This window comes from Erpetoichthys calabaricus, chromosome 12 (genome assembly GCF_900747795.2).
Source record: "Erpetoichthys calabaricus chromosome 12, fErpCal1.3, whole genome shotgun sequence".
NCBI classification, from domain to species: Eukaryota; Metazoa; Chordata; class Cladistia; order Polypteriformes; family Polypteridae; genus Erpetoichthys; species Erpetoichthys calabaricus.
This window is the reverse complement of record NC_041405.2, coordinates 36,756,953-36,770,615: the sequence shown is the minus strand read 5'-3', so window position 1 is coordinate 36,770,615 and position 13,663 is coordinate 36,756,953. Positions and strand designations below refer to the sequence as shown.

Sequence of the window (13,663 nt, the reverse complement as noted above, 5' to 3'; positions counted from 1 at the left end):
GTCTGATGGCTAGGGAGGACAGAAAAAACAAAAAAACTCCAGACGGCTGGAGAAAAAATAAAATCTGCAGGGGTTCCGAGGCCACGAGACCGCCCAGTCCCCTCTAGGCATTCTACCTAACATACATGACCTCAATCAGTCCTCATGGTATTCATAGAAGAACTTGATGATGACGGTCACGTGGACTTCTGGTCTTTAATCCATCAATGTAGGGACATCACGGTGCTTTGATCAGGTGGTGGTGGTGCAGATCACCAGATCAAAAAACGGAAAAAGAACAGAAGAGAGAGTAGGGGTTAGTACGGATTTTGGAGCCGGCATGAATAATAATGATAATTAATTGAATATATAGAGTATCAGGATTAAACTAAGATGAAGCTATGAGAACGCCATGTTAAAGTGATGTGTTTTCAGCAGTGTTTTAAAGTGCTCCACTGTATTAGCCTGGCGAATTCCTACTGGTAAGCTATTTCAGATTTTAGGTGCATAACAGCAGAAGGCCACCTCACCACTTCTTTTAAGTTTTGCTCTTGGAATTCCAAGTAAATCTTGTGTGGAGGAGAGCATATGTGTGGCTTCTTTTGGTCAAAACCAGAACTTTCTTCAGCTTTTATTATCAGCACACATCTTTACTCAGTTTTGAACATGTCACAAAATAATAAATAGACAAAACACAGCACATGTCTGCTTACCTGTGTGTTTACTTTTAGTACCCACATTAAAAAAGTGCATAATTTGACCCTTTGCACAACCTTCAAGGTCCCCACAAAGAGGCTGCAAACAGAGAAGCTCGAGGTGCTCGTGAGCAGCCCCACCACAGCGGTGAATTCCTGGACTAAGACAGGAATCTTGCCATTTTTTTAAACATACTGTAGGTTGCAGTGTTATCTTCTCTCTCCTACTGATAACATTGTGGGGAGCCATTTGTTTTTTCCCACATTACTGAAAAACTCCATGTGACACTAAGTTAACAGAGTCGAGGAAATGGAGGAATAAATGGACATACAGTACAGCCAAAACTCGCCATTATGTGGTGGAAAAAAGCCTACTGCCTGAGCAAAACACACACAATTACCTTTGAGTAAACTACAGCTTGTAAAAATGCTACCTCTGCTATATTGTTGCATCCCACTTAAATTAAACAAAGAGTATACTAAAACCGCAATAACCAGCAAATGAAAATACACAGAACCTAATCCATCGCATCTGATATTATAAAGACATGTATATCTTGTTCTGCCTCTCTAAAATTTGTGACATTTCAAGATAAAATGTCTGAAATGAATTAACAAATCAATTTATAGTCTTGTGCGGCCCTCATGGACCCTGGATTATCAATAAAGAGCTACAATTTACAAAACATATGGGATCGCATTTCCCCACTGCAGGAGTGTGTGAAGCCAGGCCATAAGCTAGCAGTATCAGGTGGACCGTAAACTGATGCCAATAAAATAACATTCTTGTATTGAAGGATTCTTGTAGAAGAAAAAAAACAAAACAAGAGTACTTGAGCCAGGTCTAAAATTTGGGACTGTAGCCTTCGGATGCAGCAATGCTAAATACTGCACTACAAATAATAAAAACAGGAATGTCTCATTCGTTGCTAAATTAATAGTTATATTAAGTCAAGTCAAATTTATACAGAACTTTTAAAATAACTAAAAGTTGACGAAAGCACTTTACAACAATACAGTCAACAAGAGGTAAGGCATAATATAACAGAATAAAAGGATAAAAAAACAAAGGCAAAAGCAACACACAGCAATGCATGAAAGTTAACATTCATTAAAATGCATATACAATACAATCAGAAAATAAAACAACACACTTAACACTAGAATCCCTGAAGCCTATGAAAAAACTTGTAATCCCAACCCACCTTAAATCCCTTCGCACCTCTCCATCAGCGTCTTTTGTTTTGTAAATGCGTCGATCAGCATAAGCAGCAAGCAGCCTGCTGTCCCATCCCCCATTGACGGAGCTCAACTCAGGCAAAAACCTCTCCCAGCTCAAGCCAAGGCTCCTTATCTGCAAGTGAGGTGCCTGGAGTTACATAGAGTAAATAATGCATTATACAGTGGAACCTCGGTTCACGACCATAATTTGTTCGAAAACTCTGGTCGTAAACCGAGTTGGTCGTGAACCGAAGCAATTTCTCCCATAGGATCGTATGCAAATACAATTAATCCGTTCCAGACCGTACGAAATGTATGTATATATATATATATATATATATATATATATATATATTAGTTTTTAAGCACAAATATAGTTAATTATACCATAGAATGCACAGCGTAATGGTAAACTAAATGTAAAAACATTGAATAACACTGAGAAAACTAACACTGCAATAGTTCGTGCTATAGTGCTAGGAACCGCTCGCTAAAAACACTTTTTTTAATGAGCACAGGGGAAAAAATGAACATTTGAAAAATCCGTAATTTAATAAACCACCAAGAAAAGTAACATTGCAACAATGCAGGCTACGAACCGATCGCTGTAAACAGAACTGAAAACAAAATCAAGCCTTCTCTACCTTATGCGTCCCTCGCTCGTTCTCTCTCTCTCGCGCCTGTGTGTGTGTGCGTGCGTGCGTGCGTCTCTCTTTTGCGAGCCTGGAGCGTGTGTGTGTGTGTGTGTGTGTGTGTGTGTGCGGCTCTCTCTGTCTCGCGCTGCCTCTGTGTGTGTGTGTGTGTGTGTGTCACATTCTCTCGCTCTCTGCACAGGACATGCACAGGGAGAGACTGAACATGTATTATTATTATCTGCAATAAGATGCTGCAGATGTTCTATCAGACAGTTGTGGCGAGCGCCCTCTTCTACACGGTGGTGTGCTGGGGAGGCAGCATTAAGAAGAAAGACGCCTCACGCCTGGACAAACTGGTGAGGAAGGCAGGCTCTATTGTTGGCATGAAGCTGGACAGTTTGACATCTGTGGCAGATTGACGGGCGCTCAGCAGGCTCCTATCAATTATGGAGAATCCACTGCATCCACTAAACAGTGTCATCTCCAGACAGAGGAGCAGCTTCAGCAACAGACTGCTGTCACTGTCCTGCTCCACTGACAGACTGAGAAGATCATTCCTCCCCTAAACTATGCGACTCCACCCCTGGGGGTAAACGTTAACATTTAACATTATACAAAGTTATTGTCTGTTTTTCACCTGCATTATTATCAATCTTTAATTTAATATTATTTATTGTATCGGTATGCTGCTGCTGGAGAATGTGAATTTCCCATTGGGATTAATAAAGTATCTATCTATCTACAAACCGAAAGGGAACCTGGCTTGTTCGTATACTGAGTGTGTGGTCGTGAACCGAGGCAAAAGTTTGGCGAACTTTTTGGTCATAAACCGAGTTGTACGTGAACCGAGGTTCCACTGTATCATTATTCAGAATCCATGTATTTCATGTGTGTTCCGTGTCTACAAAGATCTGGGTAAGTGTAGGATGAAAGGAAATGCGAGGCAAGAAATGCTAAACACACACCTAAAACAGAAACTTTTCCTGTGTTATACTAATAATGACAAGAAGTGTATAATGTGCTTTTATTCAAGAATATAAACAAAGAAAAAAAATTTACAAAACAAAAGACGCTGATGGAGAGGTGCAAAGGAATTTAAGGTGAGTTGGGATTACAAATTTTTTCGTAGGGTTCAGGAATTCTACTGTTAAAAGTACAAAGTTAATCTAGACTGTCAATGCAACCAAAAAGCAAGTGAATAAAAGTCTGTTTTTAATTGTGGAGGCTGATTGTTTTGAGAGGGCCCACTACAGCAATCACCCCACAGCATCAAGCATGTGAATAGAACAGACAGTAATAATTGATTAAAGGATCTGAAAGACTCTGTATGAGTAGAGACAGCGGAGTTCAGCAACATAGGCAGGTGAGCCCATGAGCACAAACAGAACAATGGAAAACTCCACCTTGAATGAAGAGAAACTAACACGGGAGAAATGTGATGTCGTCTTTTAGTGCCAGTCAAGCACTTTAAAATATAATATGTCTGATTAACTATAGTAATAGTAGAAGTAACAGTAGTAGTAATAGTGATTTTTATAAATGAAAGAGAGAAGTTGGGAGTGTGCACTGAATATAACCTTTAATTGAAGAAGACACACTGTAAATATATTGAATACACTTAATGATGGCAGGAGATCACAGGAGAGCTTATCTGTCATGACAGCTTAGTGCAGAAGCTCCAACCCACTTTAACATAAAGCCCCTTTTTATTATATACAACTTCTCTAACCTTGTTGTGGTTACTGATGGAAAACTCTTTTCAAAGAAATCATTGTTGAAGCCTTTAATACACTTTAAAATGACATCAAAGCTCATATCAGAAGCTGAACCTGCCTCCTGATTTTTCTGATTTGATACAGAAGATACGGAAAGCAGTAGGTTTTATACATCTCATCATGAGAAGGTCACAGAAACTTTTCTATAATGAAATCACAGCACCATATAAATAAAGCCACCCGGTAGTGCAGAGGCCAATGTAAAATGTAAGTTATAAATCTTGCTGAAGTTATTGAGAAAAGTGATCCACTTTCTTTTCTGGCCAAAGCCTGACCAAAATGATTTTCAAAGCTGTCACCTTCTAAACACAGGAGAACTCATGAAGATCCCACATCCTTATTGTTAGTTTCTTAAGGTATACCAACAGACACCTGGTTCTGTCTGAAGTCAGCAAGCTGTCCGATATTATTAATACAAATTTTTGTGGAATTTAACATGGTCATACCCTAAAAGAGAAAGGCAGTGAACATGACCATAACTACCTCAAGAGAAAATGTGGTTTCTGCCTTGTTTTTAATTTATTCTACAATGTCAACCTGTCGTTTTGATTTTCCTATTACATTTTCTTCTTGTTTCGGTTGGGCTGGCAAAGGAAGATCAGGTGGGACTGGGGGGCAGTTCTTCATTCTTTATTACAGTGAAAGCTGCCTCCTCTGGTGCGAAGACAGCCATCTTCTCTTAGCACTCCCAGCATGGCTTGTAATCTGAGGGGAAATCTTCTTTCTTATTTCACTTTTTCATGGACTGGGGTTGCCAGGTTTCAGACTGGTGCGGGCAGGTGCATTTCTTATTATCGGGTGTTGGGCTGTTGCTGTCTCATCGTTTCTTTTTTTGTGGCTTTTAATTTATTTTTCTTCTCTTACTTGTTTTTTCACTTACTACCTGAATTATGGCTGATCTAGGTTAGGTTAGGTTAGGTTAGGTTTCTTTATTTAGTCATGTTTACACAGGAAAACATGAAATTTGCCTTCTCTAGTGGTTAACTGTAGAAGTTCATGGCTCAATGGCCTTTACCAATAAAAAGCTGACACTGCACTGTTGACATGGTATAAAGCAACACCAAGTACTGTTGTGTTGTGTTGGCTTCCTTAGTTCCTCCTAAAATGGAGTGCTATCATACATCACAAACTTAAAATCAAAATACTCAACTTAGGTAGCAACTATTCAGGTTGGTTCGGCTTTTGGCAGAAGTTGGCAGCAATAAATTGATGTCTATTTCTGTCTATTCAGAGACACGTTTCCAACAGGCATTTTATTTTCATCTGGTGACATAAATTCCATGACTATTGTGTCTGCCTTTGTGTGGATGCCAGTATGGTTGTGGACAATTTCTGGACTTGCTCCCCTTCTCCATCTCCTCTATAATCACCAGAAATGCGTGGATATAAAATTGAAGATGATAATAAAATTCATGGAGATCTTCTCTCCACCCCTGGTGTATTTGGTGGGCGAATGGACTTTGTTAGACAACCAGAACACGACTATTTGCTGTTGCAGGTATAACACGTCTGAAGCATACTCTCGTCTGTTTGGGAATTCCTTTCTCAGCCGTCTTTAGATGTTTTGATTTCCTTCACTAAATCCTGTGGTAGAATTGTGATTTCAGGGTGAGTGATGGGTTCATGCGGAGAGATTTCAGGATGAGAGGTTCTTTGTCTTCAAATATTTTATTATTCAAAATAGGAAATAATAAAAATGAATCTACAAAGTAAATGTACTCAACTGGCTCGTCAATCATTTAATCATTCTGCAGTTTTAAAATAATTACATTTTTATATTTTGAATTAATTCAAAAGGCTGTATTTTCTTTTCTAACAGCGGCTGACATTCTTCTAGTGCTAATTCCCTTTCACCAACATCAGCCTTATTTTCAGTGGCTGCTCATTTCTTTTAGAAACAGGAGTGTTGATGTAATTTCCATTCTCACTAAATCACTGATTTGTTTCCCCCCACTTGGTGCATTCACTTTCAGTTCAAATGGGTTACAACAATTTAAGTGTCTGTGGGCGTTTGCAGATATAAAGTATTTCTTTACAGTTTTAATTAACTGCTGTGCTTCTGGTGTAAAATGGAGTCTGTTCCGAGACTTTTCTGTTAGGTTATATGACCGCACCACTAATTGCCCTGTCATATTGACGTCAGTGCTGCCCATTCTAGAGTGACCCGCACTGGGCTTTAGTTCATATTCAAAGCACTCCGACAAATAAGGTAAAAGCTGGAGAAATTCACATTTTTTCTTTTTCACAAATATGTTGTTATTCCTTTGAAGGATAAGATCACCAGTAGATGATGGACATGTTAGTCAGATAACTTTGCGTATATTAAAATATATTAAAAAAATGACAAAAACATGCAAAATGTCCCGACAAAAAAAATATTGTGATACATATATTTAGAAGACTTTTGATTGTTTCCTCAACTGTGACTTAGCAGTAAAAGTTTGAACTTCGATGGCAACAAACAAAGCTTTGTCTAAATGTCCTGATCGCTGCTGTTCTTTACAACCAGCCATCTCCCTGCTGGTGTCGTATCAAATAAATCTTTGCTCCCATTCTTATATTGAAACTGATGGCTACAATTTTCCATTTCATTTTTTTCCCCAAATTCCAAATTCATATTTGACCATGTACAGTTCAGTCCTTTAGTATTGGGACCGTGACACAGTTTTCATAATTTTGGTTTACCAAAAATATAATATGAGCCATTTAGGAACAATTTATGGCCCCCCTATGGTCAAATTGACAAACTCACAAATATAACGATCTTTCCAGTCATTGACTGCCTGAAGTCTGACCCAATGACCGATGGCCATCTCCAAATGCTGAATTTCCACCCTAGTGATACTTGGCCAGGCGTTTACAGTCGCTGTCTTCATTTGCTGCTTGTTCATTGGACTTTCTGCCATCAGTTATGTCTTCAGTAAGTGAAATGCTTGTCCAGTTGAGTTGAGGTCAGTTGATTGACTTGGCCTTTGAAGAATATTCTACTACTTTGCCTTTAAAATCACTTGGTTTGCTTTGGCTCATTGTCCATCTGTACTATGAAGTTTCATCCTATCAGTTTTGCAGCATTTGGTTGAACCTGTAGCGATAACCCTACACACTTCAGGATTCATCCTGCTACTTCTGCCAGCAGTCGTATCACCAATAAACACTGGTGACTGACTTCCTTTCGAATCCATGCACATTCATGCCATAAAACTGCCTCCACCATCTTTCACTGATGATGTGGTGTTTATCGGATTATGAGCTGTTTCTTCTCTTCTGCATGCTCTTCTCTTTCCAGTATTCTGCTATATATTGATCTTAGTTTCCTTTGTCCAAAGAAAATTGTTTAAGAACTGGACAGGCTTTTAAAAATGTTTTCTGGCAAATTCTAACATGTCCTTCCTATGCTTTGAGGTGTACCAGTGGTTCACACCTTGTAGTAAACCCTCTGTCTTTACTATCATGAAGTCTTCTCTTGATTGTAGACATTGGCAATGGTAGGTCTACCTCCTGGAGAGCGTTCTTCATTCAGCTAAAAAATGTGAAGTTCTTCTTCACCAAGGACACAATTCCGCAACCATCTAGCACAGTTGTCGCCTTTTGTTTTCCAGACCTTCTGGTGTTGCTGAGTTCACCAGTGTGTTCCCTCTTTTTAAGAATGTACCAAATGGTTGATTTGACCACTCCTCGTGTTTCTACTCTCTAAAGGGTTTGTTTTGTTTTCTCAGCCTAATGATGGACTGTTTTTACTTGCTTGGCCATCTCTTTGGACCTCATATTGAGAGATCACAGAGACAACTTCCACATGCAAAGTCCAAACTTAAGAATTAATTTCAGACCTTTTACATGCTGTTGTGATGTGAGATTTTACATATAACTTGATAAATGTTTTGTATGTCTTTATTTCTAATTTGGGCAAAGCAATGTAATTTAATGTTTAAACCCCCCCACCCCCCCCTTAGGAATGGGTCTGTTTGAATTTTACAACAGGATTTGGGGGATGTGTTTTAAACCAGTTTGCCGAGTGTTTCTTTGCTAAAGTCATTTCTACCCCCACAAACAGGCTAAGGTGTACTTTAACATATGGTTTGGGGGCAGGTGTTAAGATGTTGTATTTTCCCCCATTGGTCTGAAGAATGGCTGTTTGGAATTGGCTTAGTTCAGAAGCCTTTAAGTACTACGACACCCTATTGGCTGTAGGGGTTGGACAGAAAATCTATATATTTACTTGTTTAACCTCACACTCTCTCTCTTACTAACCAACATCTGAAAGAAGCATCTCTCTTGCTAACCTGTGATGATGAAGACCACACAATGAAGAGCACAGCTCAGCAGCCATTTTGAACAGACATGTGGCTGAAAGCTGAGCACCAATGATGCCGTAACTAGAGACATTTAAGTAACTTACAAGTCTGTATGCCGCCTGAACTGCATATCACCATTTAATCAGGTTGTATGGTTGCCAATATTCAAATGTACTTTGCATTTTGTTATTATTTATGAATATTATCAGTAATACATTATTTTATGTGTAACTTAACTTCTGCTTGTCTTTTTACTACATCTAATTGCCTTGAGGTTATAGATAAAGAAGGGAAGGTGGGGATAAGTTATATACAATAATACCTCATAAACAGTGGTAAGTCTGTGAGATTAGGCATTCTGACAAAGGCTACATGTTAATAATACAATAGGGGAAAGTAGAGCAGTATATTACTCTACAGAGACAAAACAATTGGTGCAGTCGGGCAGGATTTTGCAGTAACCATTGTTTTGCACCTTGTCAGACAAAACACATGCCTAATAATTAATGAAATAGTGAGGGAACTGCTCAAACCTGGCTATGGAACAGGTTGGGATCTTGTCAGTTTACATGCCCATACGTATATTTTTGAGCCCCTGGAAATGGGGGGCTATACAGAACAATGGCTGTCATTCCTAAACAGCTCATACAATATTTTTGGTAAACCCCTTAAATTAAAGCTGAAATTCTACACTTCAATCACATGTTGATTGTTTTGTTTCAAATCCATTGTGGTGGTGTGCAGTGCCAAAATTATGGAAGTTGTGTCACTGTCCACAGACTTACTGGCCTAATTGTAGATGCCAGAGTTACGCATCCCCACATCTCCTGCTAAAGAGGCTTCTTAGCTGGATAAGACGTTAGGTGATACAAACTTGGGAAAAAAAAACATCCAGAATGCGGACAGCCTCTTTTCTGAATTCTATGGGGCATTCTGGGATCTTCAGCCCATGAGTTAAACAATGACGTAGTCTATTCTTTTGTTTTACAGAAGAAATTAACGACTGAATGTGTCTTCCGTGAATGGTTTGAAGAGAACTGGTACAACACGTACACTTCAACTTTGTACAAGCATGCAGATACAGGAAGATTTTACTATGTGGCTCTGAATAAAGATGGTTCTCCAAGAGAAGGCTCCAGAACGAAAAAACACCAAAAATTTACCCATTTTCTACCAAGGAAAGTGGAGGCAGACAAACCAAATCTGTCTTACAGAGACCCGTTCCACCACAGGTGACATATTGAGTGCGCTGCTGTGCTTAGCCAGAGCTTCTCACCCTGCACCTTCTTTAAACTCAGCACTGCAACTTAATCCATTTTATCAAATTGACTTTGTCCGTAATTTTTTGAAATGCATCACACAGTTAATGCTAATAGTCATTCTGGGAATTTCTGCTGTAGACTAGACGTACTGCAAAAAAAACTTTCAATTGTGATATATTTATAAAAACCAGAAGAGAACGTTCTCTGCTGAAAACATCTTACACATTGGGTTTGATAAAAATGTAAAGGTGACTTGTTCCATATTGGGGAACATTTAAAAGGATGGAAAAGAGGATTTACAAATGGATTCATGTATTTATAAAATGTGTATTGTATTTATTATATATAAATTTATTTATTACAAAGGATTTATTTTTAAATTTGAAAAATATCAGGAACTATTGATTCTACTGAAATATGATTATAAAAAGTATGTGGGGAAAAATGCAATAAAGGTTTCTTGCTGTAATAAAAGACGTGTGATTGAATTTTCTTAAACTCACCATTGTAATTAATAATTTATTTGAAACAAGCCAACACTGTATTACCCTTTATAGTAGTTTTAAACAACTGTAAAACCAAAAATAAAGTACCTTACACCTCACCAAATCCTTCTGGCTTAAAATAAAAAGAGAAGAAAAAAAAAGGTCTTAGATTTAAGACTAATAAAATGGTTGATAAAGAACTGCTGTCTTATTTTGTGGAATAACTTTGTTTATCCCCACGAAGAATTCTGTTCTTTCCAGTTTCAAACTGTGTCTGTTAGCCGCTGTGAAGCAGATGGTGACAGCTTAGGAAAATCCAGAGGGGAGCGAGCAACGCAGCAATGGCGACTGCGGACGGATCCCAGAAGAAGCGGGTTGTGTTGGGGCTGACGACGAGGGTCCATAGCAACTCTAAGGCTGTTTCAACGCAAAGCGAAATGGACCTCCAGCAGATCCAAACAGCAAACCTGAAAACCTTGACCAAGGTAGGCCAGGTCCTGCTCGTGTTTCTCACCACTTGATTTGAATGCTGGCTTTTGTTTTAGCTATGAGGAGACACGAATATGGTATACAACATTTTTAAAAATAAAGGTGCCATAGTGGGTGTACGAAGTGATGCCTTAGGGGAACCATTTTTGGTATCCAACAGACTCACCCACATAAAGGTTCCAGAAAGAACAGACATACAATAAATAACTATGACTTGATGGTAACAGATTTGAGATATACCAGTGGGTCACGAGTTTAACACTAGAATTACCAGAGCCTACAAAAAAACTCGTAGATCCGGCCCACCTTAAATCCGTTCGCACTTCTCCGTCAGCATCTTTTGTCCTGTAAATGTGCCGATAAAGACAAGCAGCCTGCTATTCCATCCACCCACCACCACAGAATGTGCACAAAGTTCTCCCAGCTCATGCCTTGATTGATTATCTGGGAGTGAAGTGCTGGAGTTTTAGAGTGGAAATAACAGATCGTTATTTGGAACACATGCATTTCATGTGTGTTCCATTTCTACAATAATCTGAGTAAACACATTCGTAAAACAGAAACATTTTTCATATTTTAGTAGTACATGACAAAATGTTGGCATAAACTATATAATGTGTGAAGTCTGAAGTCCAAAGATCAAAGAAACACTTTCACAAAAGGTTCAAGGAAAAGACAACAGCTTCTGTGGCGTAGCGTTAGGATTTGCTGACTTGTAATCAAGAGTCCCCGGTTCGATCCGCACTCACTCCTATATTTGCTGTTTTGAGTAGTGAGCTGCTCTTATTGTTAATATTATACAGTACACACAAACACTTGGTTTGCATCTGTTACAGACGGTGGACATTTATAGTACTTGTGAAAGTTACCGTTTAATTTTCACTTTTATTCTCTGTCACGATCACGATACACACTACTGTGCCCCCCCCACCCAGGGATCTGATGCTGATAGTTTTTATTTGAAGCTGGGAGTAACTGTAGATGTAAGTGATATTTTGAGGCAAGGTAACTGGACATTCTCTGATCTGGAGGGTAAAAGCTGACACACAAACGCTGGTGAATCTGTCTTCTCTGTATCTCACCGTCACTTGATTTTTTTTATTCAGTTTTATTGAGTGTTCCTGCTCACGTTGAATTAGTATGTGCCTTATGGTCTATGAAAAACAGAGACATAGGTATATATGTACCTGTATAGTACATTTCGGAAAACATTGCGGCACGAATGCAACATTATTCATATTGTTCATATTCATTCGCATAACACCACGTTTGTTTCCCCAATCTTGCCAGTCCCCACAGGTTGCTGTTCCTTTTGTACTCCAGGACATGCAGAGGCAACAATAGTACAGAGAGGTCAGTTCAGCGCTATATGCAATCATCACATTCAAATGTTAACAGTTCACACACACGCAAGGACCGTCCTTCCTACATTTACGACGTGTGTACCTGTTACAATGCGCACACTTCTCTCTATGCTGTGGTTCCTATTACATTGAGGGGGCGCCTGACGCTGACAGACTGAGTTTGCTTTCCTCGGGGAAGCAGCGGTCTTGGAACAGAAGCTTGTTGATGTTGCATCCTCTTTTGCTTTATCCGTCTCCTTTTCTTGTAAGAAGCGATGACAAAGTTCCTTTGCGAGGTGAGCCATGAATGCTCTTCTTTTCTATTGATGGGCGACGGTTCTTGATGGACTGCTGTCTGTGATCACAGGTGTTCAGCTTAGGCTTGTGCCCTTGCCCTTTAAGTGCTGAAATTCCTCCAGATTCCTTGAATCCTTTAATAATATTACACAATACAGAAGGAGAAATATGCAAATCCCATCCAATCTTTCCTTCAGGCACATTGTTTTTAAACATTTCAAGAATTTTCTCATGCATACGAGTATGTTGACAAACTGGGGATCCTCTGCCCATTTTTGCTCCTCAAAGACTCTGCCTTTTATGGACACTTCTTTTGAACCAAATCATGATTACAATCACTTGTGATTTCAAACGGGTGATGTCAACATCATTATTTAATTAGTTTACCTCATTACTGGACCTAATTTGCCCCGTCCCAACTTTTTTTGGAATGTGTTGAAGGCCTGAAATACACGAATGGATGTATATTAACAAATTAAATGAAGTCGACCAGACAAAACATAAAAATGTCTTAGGTTCATACTGTCTACAATGAAATAAAGGTCAAAATAAATTTAAGAATTACTGCATTTTTAATTTTTTATTTGCATTTTACATATTGCCCCAACTTTTTCTGATTTGGGTTGTAGAATAAACCCTTCAGCAAGAAAATTGCAACATGGCTGGAAACTTGTTAGGGGCAGATTTCACTTAATGTCAGAATGCAAAGAACCACAGACACAGAATAAACTACCAAGGAGTGTGGCAAAAGTTAGGACTTCGGAAAATGTCAAGACTCGATTTGATGTTATTTTGGACAGCCAAGGGTGAATAGGATGAAAGAGCTTGTTGGGCTAAATGGCCTGTTCTCAGCACAATTGTTCTAATGGTGTAATTAAAACATGGATTTTACATCACAGTATCCAGCCATGCCGTTTATTAAATGGCTGCTCCAGTGAATATCATTTTAGGCACAGAGTCTCATTTCTCATTTTTTAACTGGAATGTGACTTTAAAATTAAGACAGTTCTTGTAGTTGAGACTTCACATAATAGTTTTACCAATTACCTCAAACAACCTTAGCAGAGAAAGTGGATATCTTGTGAGCAGGGGGACTGAACGCAGCCCTAGAAGACACGGATGCTCCTCAAAAACCCCCTCTTAAAAATCGCTGATAGACTACCTTCACATTGCTTCCTTACTTGCTGGGC

General features: G+C 39.0%; 1 protein-coding gene across 1 annotated transcript in view; it reads left to right on the top strand.

Annotated features, from left to right (window-relative positions):
* fgf16 (fibroblast growth factor 16) overlaps positions 1-10,383 on the top strand; it is a 73,674-nt gene extending 63,291 nt beyond the window's left edge. The window contains exon 3 of the mRNA XM_028817002.2: positions 9,588-10,383. Within this exon, the coding sequence (XP_028672835.1) occupies positions 9,588-9,833 (246 nt within the window). The 3' untranslated portion in view covers positions 9,834-10,383. The remainder of the gene's footprint in view (positions 1-9,587) is intronic.
* The last annotated feature ends 3,280 nt before the right edge of the window (positions 10,384-13,663 follow it).